Raw genomic sequence first — 17,951 nt, forward strand, 5'->3', positions numbered from 1 at the left:
CCCCCAACAACCATAAAATTATTTTCGTTGCAACTTCACAACTTCAATTTTGCCGCTGTTATGAATCTTAATGTAAATATTTGATATGCAGGAGATCTGATATGTGACCCCTTGTGGAAGGGTTGTTTGACCGCCAAACGGGTTGCGATCTAGATCTACAGGTTGAAAACCACTGCGTTAGAGGCCCCTGTCTTAAAAGCAGGTTCAGCCTAAGGACTATTTTTGTGACGACAACTCTTGAACGTAGAAAATCTCTGGAAGCTCAGAGGATGACACTCTTCACTGGAAACCTTCCCAAGCCCAGCAGCACCAGAGAGATGGCAGACTAACGGGACCAAGCTGGAGTGGGGCTGGGGTATCCAAAACACCACAGTCACCTCAGATAATGCTGGACTTGCGTGTATCAAATATGTATCCGAAGCCCACTTTCATCTTGTCTGCACATTGTCTTTGATTAAAACCAGCTGCAGACGCGGGTTACTCTGCAAGGACAGAGCGTATTGCTGAGAGCGTATTGCTGGAAGGTTTGATGATACCAGCATATCTTAATGTAATCAAACTAGAGATTATAGAGACGTCAAGGCAGAATGGCGCCTCCTCTCTGTATTTTAGGGGATCTGAGGTCCCCTGAGGGTGATTCATTTCTAGCTGCCCCTTGAAGTGAAGGCGGGGCGGTTTCCTAAAAGCTGCAACCACAGAGCACTCAGTTCTGCTGAGGAATATCCAGTAGCCAGATCCCCTTCTCACCTAGCTAGCTAGGCTTTGACTCTCAGAACATGGTTAGCTTCATGGACTCACTTAAATTATTTATTCCAATCCATTAAAAACCAACCTACAAACAAACCAACCTATAAACCAACAGCTATGGAAGGACCACTGCCTGAAGGCTCATCAGGTCTCCCAGGCGACTGGGGTAAGAATACATATACCTGTCAGGGACCATTTTCCTAAAGGATAGATTTGACAGGGACCATCGTCCTTACAGGGATAGCAGAGGTCATTGCCCTAAGGATGTTTATGGAGATCCCACCCCTCATCCCAAACTATCTTGAGAGCTATCCGTTAACGGAACCCACCCCTTACTCCAATGCTAATGGATCACATCTGTTAAGGGAACCCACCCCTTACTCCAATGTTAATGAATCACATGCTTAGGCTTATACCAGGTGCTGACTGATGACCTTCAGTTACCCCGGTAGAGTTCCTGCCTACCCCTACCTCCACCCCATTCAAGGGTATATAAGCTGTAACGTTCACCCCAATAAAGGGAGACCTTGACAATAGAATCTTGCTTGGTCTCCATTCCTCTTCTTCAGCCCATGTCTTGCAGGTTAGCGCCCCTTCAGAGGACCCTGAATAGCTGACCCTGCCGGCGGGGTTACAGTGGCGCCTGAACAGGGACCCTGAAGTACGGCCAACTAACCGGACGACGAGGCGCAGTCCCGGGACGAAGGAAAATAAGGTCCTGACCAGCTGTGATACTCGGACAGGTCTGCAGGACGGAGGTAGGCGCAGGTTCGTTGTCGTCTATAGGACATGGGACAATCGCTTCCAAAGGAAGAGAAATTCGTAGAGGAATTTCAACAGTCACTTAGGGAGAGAGGAGTAAGAGTTTAAAAAGAGAGATTTAGCTGAATTCTTTTGTTTTATAGATGAAAAATGCCCCTGTTTAATTTTAACCAGCCCAGGAATTCATCCCAAAACTTGGGACAAGGTAGGGAAAGATCTTAGTAAAATGTTAAAAAATGGAGACCCTGTGCTGGAGGCTGTCCTCAGTTACTGGGCTCTTAATAGAGATGTAGCATAGAGAAAGAAATGTAGAAAAGCGGGACAAAAGGTAAATAGGGAGTAAAACTTTGTAAATAAGTTATAATGGGGATAAGGAAAAAGTATTCAGTTATATATATTGGTAACTAAAGGGAGTAAGAATGGAGCAGGAACAATGGCAGATTTACTGAGAATCAGGAAGCATGATAGATGTAGAATTGCAACTTTTATTGCATGCTAAATGAGTAAAAAAGGTAAAGAAAAAATGATTTTTGTGAAGAGCCAAGTGCACACAGTCAGCTAACCTAACTCACCTGCGGGTCAAAGGCAAGCAGAAGCAAGAGTAAGTTTAGAGAGCAAATTTAACTTCACACAGTCTATAGAACAGAGGAGAAGGATTCAAAAATTCTCCTAATTTTATGATTTACAAGTTAAAATAAAAAAGATAGTTAAAAATCCGCCCGCCAGAGCTCGGGAAGGCAGTCTAACAGGTAAAATGAGCCTGTGTTCTACCCCCTGCCATGCGGCGCAGCTTCAGCTAAAGGAAAAGGGACAGGTTTAAATTAAGGTAGCCTCTGAGATAAGCAAGTTAAAATGCTTCTTTTCCATTTCACGATTTTGCTTCTTTGTCAAAAATGTGTTTGTAAGCAGGTGAATTTGTATCCAAGGTGGATTGATTTCAGTACTGTGGTAAAGTTTAAAGTCAGAGATTGTAATACATTCTGAAGTTCCTTGATTGTACAGGATTTTAAGATTGTTTAGGCTATCCTAAGTTTTTGTGAGTTCTGTGAGAAATGTTGCTATAGTTTTTTAATGGACATTTACACTGAATCTGTAGATTGCTTTTAGTGAGATTGTCATTTTTGCTGTGTTTCTTCTACTTTCCCAAAAAAAGGAGAGCTTTTTATTTTTCTAATGTCTTAATTTTTTTCTTAAGAGTTCTTATCATACAAGTTTTTCCATTTGTATGGCCCGCTCTTGGGTGGGAGTCGAGTTATCTCAGCTTGTGGTCCTTTCCTGCTGCCACGTGTTGCTTCTGGGTGGACTGCTGAGACTCAGGCCTCTTACTAAATTTATCAAGGGCCAGAGTTATACTCTAACAAATGATAATGGTTAAAAATAAAAAAAAAAAATTTTACCCCTTCACAAGCAGAGATGACAGGACCCAAAACTTCTGTCCTGCTTGCTTAGTGTTACTCCAAGATATTTTATGGTATTTATGGCTCTTTAAAAGGATGATGTCTCATCCTAGGTGTAAAAGAGATACATTTGGGTTGTTTTCCGAATCTGACTATTATAAAGTAATTCTGCTGTAAGCATAGCTGAGCACATGTCCTTTTGGTATGGTTGAAAAACTTTTGTATTTAGGCCCGAAAGGGGTATTGCTGAGATTTAAGGTAAATATTTGCCTAATTTTAAAAAATAACCATACTGTGATCCAAAAGCGGCTGTGCTAGTTTGTACTTCCAGCAATAGAGTTTTTTTCTTTACCCACATTTTCTTAAGTATAAGTTGTTAATGATAATTTTTGATCTTGGTCATTTTTACAAGGATAAGATGAAATCTCAGAGTTTTGATTTGAATTTCTCTAATGGCTAAAGGATGTTATGTTTGAGCATTTTTTTTAAATGTCTCTCAGTCATTTTTAAGTTCGTCTGTTTTCGGTTTAGGTCTGTAACATATTTTATTGGATTAATTTTTTTGATAACTAATTTCCTGAGTTCTTCATATGTTTTTAAAATGGGTTTATAAGTAAAAATTTTTTCCCATTCTATAGGCTGATATTACGTCGTGTTATACAAAGTTTCTCAATTCAGAAGATATAATTTATTGTTTCTCCCAATGTTTGTGCCACTGAGGCTGTGTTATGTGGCAAAGTGTACTTCTAATTTTTTCTCTGTGAGGTTCAATATAATTTTTATATGTTGAGGCCTTTGACTCATTTAAACTTGAGTTTTGTACATGGAGATAGATGTGGATCTATTTTTATTCTTCTACATGTCGATCATTAGTTAAAAATGCTTCCTTTTTTCCATTTTCCTATCTGCTAGGCAGACTTACAACTTAAGAGGAGGATAGCTTAAAAACTTTTAATTAGATATACAATAGTTAAAGCCCTAGTTATAATATTCTTATGGGAGATATTGAGCCAATAGGTAAAATTCTTACAAAAAACAATGAGCCAATTTCCAATAGAAAGATTAAAGAAGCTGCCTAACAGGTACTCAAACAGGTAAAGTGTACAATAATGTATAAGTACAGTATATTACAGCTATGGCAAATGTGTGTATTAAGTGTAAAACTTATTCAACAACAGTTTTATGAAAAAGCAAAATGCTGCTTTTGGGTAAACCTTCCCAGTTTTGCCAGTTAAGATATTAAAGGCTTAAATTAGAGGCAGAAGCTGCATTTATAAGGGTAAAAAAAGCTACCTCCCTGCAAGGCTTAGGATATTTTGATCCTGAAAAAATCCTTTATCTATTGACATTTGCCTCTGATTATATGCCATCAGGGCTCCTGTGGCAAGAGGAGCAGCCGCTTCTTTGGATACATGCGCCTGCTACCTCATCCCAAGGTTTTGCCCTTCTGTCCCTTTTTAGTGAAGCATACCATCTCTAAATTAATGGCACAAGAGACCCTTTACCTCATACAAGGCAATGCCAAGACAATATTGGCCCATGCTCTCTTTGTGCTTAATTTCCTAACTTTGGACAATCAAGGGCAGTCCGCTGTGGACAGATTGTGGCACCCTTCTACCCAATCTACTTATGCACAAGCCCTATGGAAGGACCCCCTGTTGGGAGTCTGGGCTGGCCCTGACCCTGTGCTTATTTGGGGAAAAGGCCATACATGTATTTATGATACCAAGGCTCCTTGAAAGCAACTTAAAAAAGTTGCAAACAGATCCTGATGAGAACAGATCTGACATGATAACATCAAGCTAGTCTTTACTAATGCAAGGTAAAAAAAAGCCCTTGCAATGCATTATAAGAAAAACCCGACCTATATATATTTGGGGTCGAGGATATGTTTGTGCCTTGTTTCACAGAAAGAAAATAAAGCTGGACCTGATGATGTCATAGCTGCGGACACCCCATGGAGGAGTTCGAGGAAAGACAAGTTGGAGGAAATCCTCATCCAGTCTTCCCTGCCCCCATGGAGAGAAGTGCCTGATAGCAGGACCTGCTATGCCACTCTACACATCCTGCCTCCAGAGATTCAGCTGAGATAATTGCCAAGGTGTGCTTCAGGTAGCTGAATCCAGCTCACCCCACCCAGGAATCCCACCTGCCCTGAATGAAGCACAAATGCTGAGCTTTTTCCAGACCTGAGATGCAGACACAGATGCCCTGCTGAGATGACCTGACCATTGGTGACTACAATTTTCTGCAGTTTGAATTCTGTTTGCTTTGGAGCTAAGATGCAGACTAAACATCTGTTTTAATCTTTGGGACACAAAACTCATTTTGATTAAAATCTTAACTCCTCTTCACTTAAGAAGGGGAAAGAGCAGGATTTTAACTGTTGCTCAGAGACTGGAACTGGTGGTGTTTTGATATAACAATGTTTGTCATTGTACTCTTACTGGAATTGACCTAATGATATTTGTAACTGCTTATAGATGTTAGGAAAAGTTTGACACACCCTGTAAAATGTTTGGGTTTAATGCATATGTTAAAAATTTTTAGATTTTGCCACATAAAACCCAGAGAGATGTGTGCCTGTCCACGATAGGCATAGACACCAGCAAAACGGGTGTGAGACAAAGTACTGCAGGGAGAGGACCATGCATTCTGTCTCTCTACCCTTGCTACAGACCCCAAACCTGGAATCCATGGAAAAAATTTTTGGCAAGCAGCACTCGTAATCTTATGTTGGAGTAGACACTTAGGAAGGAGTTTATACCATAGGTCAGACTAAAAGGTGAATACTGGGTTTGGAAGGTGCCCTTTCTTCTTGTCCAGAGATGGAGTCATTGGTGTCCAAATTATATCTTTTATACCTTTTGTTTTAGAAGCTCCTCGCAGTCTTTTCATTAATAGTCCATGCAGAGGCCCAATGACGGGAATATTGTCGAGCCCTCCCCTGAACAGCACATCATACAGAGGCCGTACAGGCCGGCTCAACATGGCATGATGTCAGGGGATGAGGATTGCCCTCCACATAGCCTAAGACAGGGACCCTGCTGTCAAAGACCTGCTTACTTTGGTCTTGCTAGATACCTTTTTGAGGAGCTTCAAGGATGGGCAGCTGATGGTGGGACCCCCAACCTAAGACAGGGCCCTGGGAACCCTATGACGGGTAATGGGGAGAAAAACCTGGTCCCCACTCGACCTAAGACAAGAGCCCTCATCACAGGCCATCATTAAGGGCCAAAAAATAATTAATACTACCCATAAGACACCCCTCTGTTCCCAGGAGAGGATAGGAGACTCCACTCGAGAGAAGGGTCCTCCTTGCCCCAGTCCCTTCTCCTATAGGTCTGACTATGTAGTTAGATTCTGACCAGTGCTCTCCACTTATTAGCTGCCTTCCTTAATAAAAGGAAGGGGGATTACTGTAACCCCGCCGGCAGGGTCAGCTATTCAGGGTCCTCTGAAGGGGCGCTAACCTGCAAGACATGGGCTGAAGAAGAGGAATGGAGACCAAGCAAGATTCTATTGTCAAGGTCTCCCTTTATTGGGGTGAACGTTACAGCTTATATACCCTTGAATGGGGTGGAGGTAGGGGTAGGCAGGAACTCTACCGGGGTAACTGAAGGTCATCAGTCAGCACCTGGTATAAGCCTAAGCATGTGATTCATTAACATTGGAGTAAGGGGTGGGTTCCCTTAACAGATGTGATCCATTAGCATTGGAGTAAGGGGTGGGTTCCGTTAACGGATAGCTCTCAAGATAGTTTGGGATGAGGGGTGGGATCTCCATAAACATCCTTAGGGCAATGACCTCTGCTATCCCTGTAAGGACGATGGTCCCTGTCAAATCTATCCTTTAGGAAAATGGTCCCTGACATATACCTGCCATTTTCTGGGGAGCACACCAGACCCACAAGCCTGTGCTTTTAGTCACTTCCATCGGAGAACCTATGAGACAAAGTTCATGATACCCAAGAGCCGTGTGAAGAGCCCCTGAGGTCAGGATGTAAGATCAAACAAAATTCACACGCCTGCCACATTGTCTTACAATCGTCCTTCAGCACCGTGATCCCTAAGCATCCAGACTGTGCACAGCAAGACCATTCTCCTCCACTGCAGACCACAAAGGGCTCTGGCCACCCTCCCTAAGCATCCGACCTGTGCATATAAGACCATTCCTCTCCACTGCAGGTCACAAAGGGCCCTGGCCACCCTCCCGACTCTGAACAGCTCATTATCTATTTCTCTCAGCCAGAGAGCCTGGGGACTGCAGACAGCTACCCCAAAGCAAGTAGCTAAGGGCCTAGATGTTCTGCTAATTCTATCATAAATATCTCTTCACACAATATGAACATAAAATTCGATTTGCCCTAAGAATAAAGAAGATGCCTGATCTTCCATCACTAGGTGAGATCATGCGAGGGAAAAGGATACTCCAACCATCATTGCGCCAACCATTCATAATTAGATCAGGGGGATGGATGGTCAAAAAATCCGAAGAAGCATGTGCAATTAAAACCATGAGATGGTTCATGCACAGATGGTCCCTGGGTGACAATGGTTGGATTTAATGATTGTTTTGACTCCATGATAGCATAAAGTGTATATATATATCAAACAGCCCCACTTTCACTTTCAGTAGCGCACACAATAAAATTAATAAAGTAGCCAGCACTTTATTATATTACAAATCAGACTGCTGATGACTTATGGTTTATTGTTTGGAGACAGGGCCTGACTATGTAGCCCAGACTGGCCTTGATTTACAGTGATTCTCCTGCCTCTGCCTCCTGAGTGCTGGGATTACAGATGTGTGCCACCTCACTCAGCTTGCTGGATGATTTCCCTATATTGTGAGCCAGTGTACATGCGCCGGGCATGTTGAAATTGGGCCAGGCTTAGCTATAATGATTGGAAAATTAGATATATTGGCTGCATTTTGACTTAGGTGTATTGAACTGTGAGGAGTTCGTAAGTGGGCAGAGCCACGTCTTAAGATGAAGAAGAATGTCCAGGGTTTATACTGCCAAGGGGTTCGCTTTTCATTGCCATTTCCGAACAAGTCACAATCAGGACTGAGGTTGTACAGGTCATTCCAAGGCCGGACTAAGGCAGTCCACTCCACGCTCAGGTGACTTAACTCTCATAATTGATCCTATTTTCAAAACTTTACATTAACGACCTCCTATTCTAACAAACATTTTGTCATGAAGATTTCATGTTATATTCCGAATATTTTAACCTAAAATGCTTCACTACAAACAGTCACACTGTGTGATTATTCTGGCCAGAGCAGGTCATTTCTGAGCATGTATTTCTAAGCTTGAAGGGATAAGAGGCTGAGCTACCAGGGTGGTTTAGATTCAGATTGCGTTCACTCCTCCTGTCTACCTGTTGAGGGATTAAGAAGATGGTGTCCTCATCTTTTAGAAACTGAGCATTCGGCCCTACTTTGCAAACTAATAGAATCCACACTGATTGGTCAAGACAGACTCCAAAATATCCCTTCATCTTAGCCACATCAGAAGTGGGCACTAAGGAAAGCAGGGCAAAATGGATCTCAGGCCGGCAGGATTTTGCTTTAGAATGATTTTTATAGACCTTCAGATCTCATATGTGGAAGCCAAATCCCTCTGTGATGATATCTGGAAGGTAAGGCCATGTGTGGGGGTGTGATTACAGCTTAAGGGACAAGGAGGCTTCCAAGAACTTCTTTGTCATATGAGGAAGGAAATAAAAAAAAGCCTTTCTATGAAGCAGGATGAGGAGAGCCTTTGCTAAACACTGAAACTTCCAGGGCCTTTATCCCATACTTCACAGCCTCCAGCATGTGAGAAATACATTTCTGTTGTTTATAAACCAGCTACTTGATGGCATTTTGTCTTAACAACCAAGATAGAGCAAGGCATATTTGAAGGAGCAAGACTTGAATTCATCAAACAAGAGCTAAATGAGAACTGGGTAACACAAAGGAACTTTGTGCATATCATTTTGCTTAATCCCTACAAGGTCTTCTGAGTTTCCCTATCTCTGTAATTGATGGCTTGTGATCAATGATGTGACTTATGGAAATCACACAGAGCCACATGCATCTTCTCCCCACTCCCCAGATAACTTCAGCCATTCATAGCCTCCCTTAGAATTGAGCGCCCATGTCGATTTTTTTAACAAGGAAAACATATTACTTAAAAATTGAAAAAGCACAAGAAATTAACTTTTGATTATCCATTGCCTCCAGCAGGAAGTGGATTTCAGTGGGGGGCATGGAGGAACAGACACAAATGTCTCCTACTCTGCTGTCATATGCACAGGAGGGCAGCAGAAAGCGCTATTTTATTTGCTGACCCAGCATTCTTTCATTCCCACCTACTCCAAGCCTTCACTGTGCCAGCCGCTTGGTTGAATTCAGCAGTGAGGTGATTAAGGTAAGAGCCCTCACCTTCCAGAACTCAATCTGGAGAGGAAGCTAGACATCCGGGGAGGGAGGGAAACAAACAAACAAAAACCCCTGAAAGGCACACTGCAGGCCTCTATGTACTGCGGTACCAGCACTGGGGGTTGACTCCCTGGGAGGAAGAGGATACTTCTCAGAAGTGTCTCTTGAGCTGGCATCTCAAAGGATGAGCGGAAATTCTTCTAGCAGAGACAGGAAGGAATCTAAACAGAGTAAATTTCCGAAGGGGTGTAGGTCAGAGAGATGGTGGCTGGTGTGAGCTGAAGGGAAAGGTAGTGATCTGGCTGACCGTGGGCTGGGGAGGTGGGGGATGGGTGGTGGCAGCCACAGGAAGCTAGTGTTGCAGAGCCAGGTGGGGTCTGGCTGCGTTCTCTGCACAGAAGGTATCTCAGGGCTTTAGGTGGGAGTGACAATGTCTATGCTGAGATCATTTCATGGCCTTGGGTGACAGAAAAAGCCGCACAGGTGTTAGAGAGGCCAGCTGGTATAAACTCGCCTGGGAATGACTTTTGTATCTCAGAGGCCTTTGGTGACCCTCCTGTCGAGCACTACACTTCACAGTTGACTTTTCAAGGTCTAGAAAGGTTAGGAGACCTGGACAACGCCATCCAATTAGGGAACAGCAGAGCAAGCGTCTTCTATACTTCCTCGGAGAACCAAAGGAAAAAAAAAAAAAAAACTTGAGCTCCATCACTGGTAGCTTCAAGAACATTCTACCACAAATGCAGGGACGGCAACATTAGAAATCAGGGTTATACCTCCTGTCCCAGTTCTTGGAGAGAGGCTGTGATGGTTACTCTGTCAACCTGATGGGATTTAGAATCGCTTGGAGACAAACCAATGGGCATGTGTGGAGGGGAGGAATTTTGTAGATTAGGTTGGCTGAGTAGGAAGATATTCTTTTACTGATGGACAGAATAAAATGCAGAAAGAGACCAGAGCACTAGCAATCACCTCCCTCTGCCCCCTGACTGTGGAGCAAGCTCCTGCCCCTGGGTCTTCTTCACTGTGATGCACTGCACGCTGGAACTGCGAGTCAAGACAAAACCCTTGCTTCATCGAGTTGCTTTTGCTGGAGTGTTTTGGTTTTCAAAGCAAGATTTGCAGTGAAGGTACTGTGGCTGGCCTGAGCTGTCTTGACAACCCCTTAAAACAACCAACCAAGCAAAACACAAGCTGGGCAGAAGATAAATCCCGTATTTTATGCTAGTCTTGGGATTCCTGCTATTACATATGCCTTGTCAATAGTAACAGTGATGCTGTAGAGTTACAGCCTAAATCACCCCACTGGGGAATGGAGTGAAGGTACAGGGCTACTTTCTAAATCAACCACAGGAATTTAATCTTGCCAGCCATGGTACAGCAGTAAAGGCAGTTGTGCCAAGCTAGATGACCTGGCTTCAATCCCTGGAACCCACATGCTAGGAAGATAAAACTGGCTCTCACAAGTTGTCCTTTGATGCAAGTGCGCACACACACACACGCACACACACGCACACACAGACACACACACACTGTAAAAAAATGAAATGCTTGGCACCCCCTCCTTCCCCCCACAACTATCTACATTGCTAAGACACATAGGGAAAACTGAGCAGCACAGATCAGTTTGTTCATAGAACTGAGGGGCGGGGGCCACTGCGGTTTTCCTATCTTACAGGAAAACATTTTTCTCCTCAGATCTCTATTCACTGTGCTGATTCCCAGAGACTTTAGCCCCCAAAGCAGCTAGGGATTTGAGATGGCCCACAGTTACTTTTATCTAAGACTTACTTTTATCCCCCAACATCTTGTTTCTGGAGTTCGAGGACAAGGAAGGGAATTTCACTCTGCTTTTCATAACACTTTGCTTTTGAAGGGGAGCATAGGTCTCCTAAGACCCCCCACTATTTCACCCCCAAGAGGGTCGTCTACAGGCGGAGCTTATTTCAATGCAGAAACAGGTTTTTTGACGCCTGCATCGTCCCCAAGGGTCCTGAGCCTTCCTGTTGGAGTGTGAACTTGTGTGGCATATCATCGGGGATTTCGGCTGCTATAAAAAGAGGCTCCTTCTGGTAACGGGACCGATGGTGAGACCTGCAGGAGCTCAACTTGAGTTGCAGGCCAAGGAAGGAGGATCTGCACTTCTCAGAATGACCCCTGGGTTCTGCACGGTGACCCACTGGAAGAAGCCGAGCACGCTGAGTGCAGATGGGAGGCAAGTTAGCCGCAATACCAATTCACGGAGGTGGGGTGTGTCGTCACACACAGTCGGGATGTGTGATCCAGAAGGTGTGTGGGGGGGAGTTAATACCATATGTCGTTTGGCTGTGGTGGGGCTGCTCTCATGTCACAGTGATGTGTTCCTGTCACACAGCTCTGACACCACCCCCAGTATCACCACCCTCTGCCAGACCCCACGACTCTTACCAGGTACTGAAGTCGCTGACGCTCGGTCTCAGGGGTGAATTCCGACGACATGGGGATGATTTCTCCATTTCTGATGATTATGGCCCTGGAACGGGAACAATGCATCAGCGGCCGACAAATGCGTAAGGACTCTGTGAGAACCACTGAAAAACCATGCAAGATGTCTCCTGCTACCCGCCTGCCCAGCGGGTTCACTAACACCATCTCTGGATCTCTTGCCATGTTGGGGGCATCTCTGTCCCAAGGTACTGAGTACTATAGTTAGCAAAGGACGACATTTCTTTTGCTGCTACCTGGACCCATTGCCTTAGCGCCCCTGCAATAAGCACCCAACTCTACACATCGTCAATGCTGAAGGATTAAATAGATGAATGAATGAAAAAAGGAGTGTGGTAATAGTTCTCACTCTGACCCAGCTTGTCCAGTTGAGCCCTATGCGAGCACAGTAATGCTCTCTGCATGGTCCAACTCGGCTGCTCCCAACCCAACACACATGCCAGGCATTTGACCTGTGGCTACCCTGCAGCCTGGGAACCACATTTATAATGCCATTTAACCTAAGTCTAATGGGGCTAGTATCTAAGGTACCAGGCTGTGCAAAGCCAGACTCTGGGGAACTCCAAGGACCAGTGGGCGGCAGCACTGGTCTCCCTTGAGAGCATGGAGGAAATGCAGAGTCCCAGGTTCTATTCCAGGCTCCTTAGCAGAACTGCCACGGTAGCTAGATTGCCAAGCGGTTCATAAGCATGTTAGGAGCTAGGCACTTCTGGCCTAGAGTTTCTAGGTTTATATCCTGGGATCTAGACAAAGTTGTTCTTACCATCTTAAGGTTAATAAAATTCATACATTCCAAAAAGTCTGCCCAAGACTAGTACTCAAGTCCTAGGGAGAGCAGGGACCCCCAAAGCAGATGTCTAAAGCAAGGTTGTAGGACCAATAGGTAGGCAATGCCTTTCCCGGGTCTTTGGTGTTTCTTGTCCCCTGTGCTTAAACCTTTCGCTGTTAAAGGAACCGAAGCTTCGCACGAAGTAGGCAACCACTGTATCACAGAGACATACATAATCCCAACTCGCCAAAGCGGTTCTGGTTCTCCACAGTCCCTTACTAGTGGTTGGCGGTGGATGAAGGTGGACACTTTTATGGCAAATGAAAGTGGCTTTGGGGAATCGCATTTTGTACTAACCTCACAGCTCCTTGGCACTCAGGGACTGAGACCTCAGACCCGACAATGGTCATTTTATACTATGGTACGGGGGGGGGGGGGGAGGGTTGAACCCAGGGCTTTGTGTATGCTAGGTAAGCTCTATCTCTGGACCACATCCCCAGACTTTCTGACATCGTTCTGAGTGAAGATCCATGAGTCTGACAAGCATCTTGCTGAGCTCTAGAGAATACCTTGCAGACCCTTTCAACCGAGATGCCCTTGGGGAGCCACTCCCTATCTTCAAAATAACCGTCACGAGTGGCTTTATTGACCATGACCCCATCCTTGATTTCTTGACCCCTGTGTCTCGCTGGCTGCCATCGTAGGAACTGGTGGCAGGGTACAGCTTAGGACAACAAAAATATTGGACTTTTTAGAGAATTTATGACTCTAGGAAAAAAAAATAGGGAAACAGGAAGGGTCAGGGAAGCTAATTCTGGGAAGGCATCTGTGATATTCTTTATCATTTTCCTTACTACCTAAAATGTGATAAAATAACAATTTCTTCTTAGAAGAAACTAGTGATCATTTTAAGTGCAATCGTCCACCATTCACAACTGACTATGCATTACTGTGCACACTTAATCTTAATTATTGGTGGGAAACAGCTACCATAATGAGCAAGGGTTCTGACAGAGGGTGGAGAAATTTGGAGACCATGATGGGTGGAAGTGGGTCAGGTAGCACAGCTGAGGGCCTCATCTCAAAGCAGCCAGCAGAGCCTGGGGTCCTGGAGGTCAGCATGAAAGATGCCACGTGATGCCTTGCTCAGCTTCACTTTTCCAAATGTTGCTTAATTTTGTTATTCTAACTAACTCCTCTCTTCTACCTGGGCCCCAGAGCTCAACTGATTGTGTACTAAGAGAGCCAGACACAAAAGATAATGAACAATAGGAGGGATATGTTTGGGTGCCAGAGATTCCCCAAAGAGGAAGGTCTGGTGCCATCAGTGCATCCCCTTACCCGCATCCTGGGAGAAGCCAGTGTGACTTCCCAGGCTATGGATTCAGAACCTAAGTCTTGGGAGATCAGGGTCTAGTCCATCTTGTTCTCTCTTCTTCTAAACTGACCACTGTGCCTGCCACATAGCAGGCACCTCGTGACTATTTGCTGACTTAAAGAGCAGGTGAAGGAAGTCACAGGAGTTTCCTTGGACAGGGAGAAGAGAGAGGACCAGCAGGTAGTTGCTGTTCAGTGAGTATCAATAGCCTTGACATTGCAGGTAAGAGAGCCCTCCGACGAGAAACTCGCCAGCTTCCACTGGCATGTTTTCTTCAGTTCTGTGGCTAGTCTGCCCGTGATGGATCACCTCAGTCCTGCCCCCAACCCCGCCAACATCACTATCTCCATTCCTAGATTTCCAGCTTCTCTCTCCACAGTGTAAAACCATGCTCAAAAGAGTGCTGGAAAACCACACAAAATCAACTCAAAGCCAACCAAACAACGTTCTGTCAGCCCAAAGCTGACCTGAGACTGCCCTCTTCTATTGAACTATAGTTTCTACATTAACAGCAACTAGACTCAAGGTCTCTACTTTCTCATTCCCGCTGTTCTCTCAAACAGTGCTGAATTTACTTCTAGACTCCCTGTCCATCCAGCCGCTGCCAACACATCTACAGCAGTGGTCCCCAACCTGAAGGTCATGCATGACCCCTTTTGAGGGGACACATATCAGATATCCTGCATATCACATTAGGATTCATAACAGTAGCAAAATTATGGTTATGAAGCAGCAACAAAATAATTTTATGGTTGGGGTCACCACAACATGAGGAGCTGTGTTAGAGGGTCACAACCTTAGGAAGGTTGAGAACCACTGGTCTACAGGATCTCTACGGGACATGTCACTGTTCTGAAGGCCCTGGTAGCATCTGATCCCAACCTTGGCTCTTAGGCCCTCCTCTTTCTAGCTTCTTTTTTACATCTCTCCTGACTCCACGGATTGTTCTTATCCCAGAGGCAATTTTGTTTCCTTGATTTTTGCCCTAAGGCTAGGCGAGACTCTTTTCCATCTCCTTATTGCCTGCAATGTGCCTCTATACAAAAGATATCACATTTGTAACCCCGTCTATCTCCCATGCTAGCTTGTAAGTTCTTGTAACAATCATGCCTGATGTAACCACGTTTATAATTCCAGTACTGCACACAGCATCAGGCAATTGTAGGTAGAACTGGCTTTATGACTTCAGAGCCCAGTGCAAAATATAATCACAGCATCCCTCGTTTAAAAATTGGAAACTTGGGGCTGGGCAAATGGCTCCATCAGTAAAGCTCTTGCCACAAAAGTCTGAGGGTCTGAGTTTGGTCCTCAGCATCCATGTGAAAGAGCCAGCACTGCAGTGTGAATCTGTCATCCCATAGCTGGGGAGGTAGGGATAGGGAGATCTAAGGGGCCTGGCTGGTCAGTCAAATCGCTGAGTTCCAGGTTCCGTGAGATACCCAGTCTCAAAAAATAAGATGGAGGGCTGGAAAGATGGCTCAGCAGTTAAGAGCAACGACTACTCTTCCAGAGGACTCAGGTTTGAGTGAGTCCTAGCACCTACACTGAGGTTCTCAAAGGTCTGTAACTCCAGTTCCAGAGGATCAGACACCCACTTTCAATATACAGATAAAGAAGTAAGTAAAACATCCATATACTTAAAATAAGAATAAAGAAACGAGAAAGATGGAAAACAGTTGAGGATGGAACCAGGCATTGACTTCTGGTTTCAACAAGAACACATGTACATATATACATACAAACATGCATGTACACGTGTACACACACACACACACACACACACAGAGAGAGAGAGAGAGAGAGAGAGAGAGAGAGAGAGAGAGAGAGAGAGAGAGAGAGAGAGAGAGAGAGAACTGAAAAATTCAAGATCAGGGTATTAAAACAAATTTGGGATTCTTCTGATAGTGGGGCTCTGTGTGACCACCAATGTGGTGGTCAGAAAGAAAATGCCCCCCAAAGGGAGTGGCAGGACTAGCAGGCTGAAACAGGTGTGGTCTTGTTGGAGGAAGTATGTCAAGTATGTCATCGTGGAGGCTGGCTTTGAAGTCTCATATATGTTCAAGTCATGCCCAGTGCCTCAGACCAGTTCCTATTGCCTTCAAGTCAAGATGTCGAACTCTTAGCTTTCTCCAGCACCATGTCTGCCTGCAGGCCACCATGTCCTACCATGAGGATAATGGACTGAACCTCTGAAACTGTAAGCCACTCAAATTAAATGTTTTCCTTTATAAAAGTTGCTGTGGTCATGGTGTCTCTTCACAGCAACTGAATGAAACCCTAAGACACCAGTTCTGCCCACTTCTTACCCATGGGTACAATGTATTTTTTTTTAAATTAACAAAGTAGATATGTACATTTATGGGATATGATAATAAATATCTATAAATAAGATGTGGAAGTTACAGGTTAACTGGCAGATCTACTAGTTCTAACACCTATTGCTTCTTTCTGATGGGAACATCACAATTCTCTCTCTCTGTCTCTCTCTGTCTCTGTCTGTCTCTCTCTGTCTCTCTGTCTGTCTCTCTCTCTCTCTCTCTCTCTCTCTCTCTCTCTCTCTCTCTCTCTCGATCGGGTCTCTCTATGTAGTCCTCGCTGTCTTGGAACTCAGTATGCAGACCAGGCTCACAGGAACTCACAGACATCCTCTTGCCTCTGCCTCCTCAATGCTGAGACTAAAGGTGTGCCCCACTACGCCAGGCCTACTCACAATTATTTTTACTAGTCATTTTGAGTATGCACGGTCCTGAAACACACTTATGTTACAGAACACGAGAGCAGACGTCTGTCTCGTTTTACCCATATCCCCAGCCTTTGCTACCACGATTCTATTGCACACAAGAATAAGATAAAACATGCCACAGAGAGGTGGTGGGCGCGCGCGCGCGCGTGTGTGTATTGTGCACGGCGAGTGTGTATATAAGGTCTTGCTCTGTCACTCAGTAAGGTCACAAACTTCCAACTTATGATCTTGCCTCGGTCTCTAAAGTGCTGGGGCTGTAGGCGCACGTCGCCACACCTGGTTCACAAGGCAGTTCTGAGGCATTACTGTCATCGTGTCACATCCCCTCCCTTTCCTGGCAATTCCCTTTTCTCCCACCATCTGGTTCCTTCCTCTATTTCTAGCTTTTACCTCACTCTTTCTGTTCTCTCACCTCTCCCAATGGCCCACCTACTCCGCGCTAAGTCGACCCAGAACGCCTCCCACTGTACTCCTGAGCTACCTCCAGTGCCCTTTCTCTGTGACCCCCGCAGAAGGTCGTCCCATGCCTAGCTGTGCCTCAGCCCTTGCCAGCACCAAATGCAATTTGTTGGTTTCAGCTATGTTTCTATCTACACTAAAGATATTTTCCAGGCAGAGCTTGGTCACTTTCTCTGAGTCTCTAGTGCCCAGTGCCTGGCATGTGACAGATGACAGACACAGCTGTCTGCTGAGGGATAAGTGACTACATAACCAGGCAGTGACTGGACTTGGGTGGACGTATCCACACACAAAGTCTTAACCAGGTTTTTTTTGGAAGAACGTTACTAATTGTGTATAGCCTGGGCAGTGACGTGGCTCACCAGGTAAAGAGCTGCTTGCTTCCAATCCTGATGATGATCCATCACTGGATTCCTGGAACTGATTCTAGAAAGTTGTCCTTTGACCTCTTCCTGTGTGCTATGGCATGCTCCACCCGTGTGCACGTGCACAATACACACAATAGATAAAAATATAATAAAAATGTATAAACTCTGTACATCTTCCCGATGGATTTCGCGAGAAGATGGCAGGTCTACAAGGAAGTCATCACTGAGAAGAGACTTGAAGGACTAGGGGTGCGGGGGAGTGGGGCAGGGCTATCTTTTCATGAGGCAGAAAGGAGCAAGGCCAGCAGTATTTCCCTATGCAAACATTTGTAAGTTTCAAACACCACATGAGTATCTGCGTTCATCCCAGCGTAACTACCGTAAGCCTCGCCTATTACTTTCCTGAGTAGGC

General features: G+C 44.9%; 1 protein-coding gene across 1 annotated transcript in view; it reads right to left on the bottom strand.

Moving 5' to 3' along the window:
• Ppm1h (protein phosphatase, Mg2+/Mn2+ dependent 1H) overlaps positions 1–17,951 on the bottom strand; it is a 271,738-nt gene that overhangs the window by 84,149 nt on the left and 169,638 nt on the right. The window contains exon 5 of the mRNA XM_038314921.2: positions 11,766–11,850. Within this exon, the coding sequence (XP_038170849.1) occupies positions 11,766–11,850 (85 nt within the window). The remainder of the gene's footprint in view (positions 1–11,765; positions 11,851–17,951) is intronic.

Source organism: Arvicola amphibius, chromosome 17 (genome assembly GCF_903992535.2).
Source record: "Arvicola amphibius chromosome 17, mArvAmp1.2, whole genome shotgun sequence".
NCBI classification, from domain to species: domain Eukaryota; kingdom Metazoa; phylum Chordata; class Mammalia; order Rodentia; family Cricetidae; genus Arvicola; species Arvicola amphibius.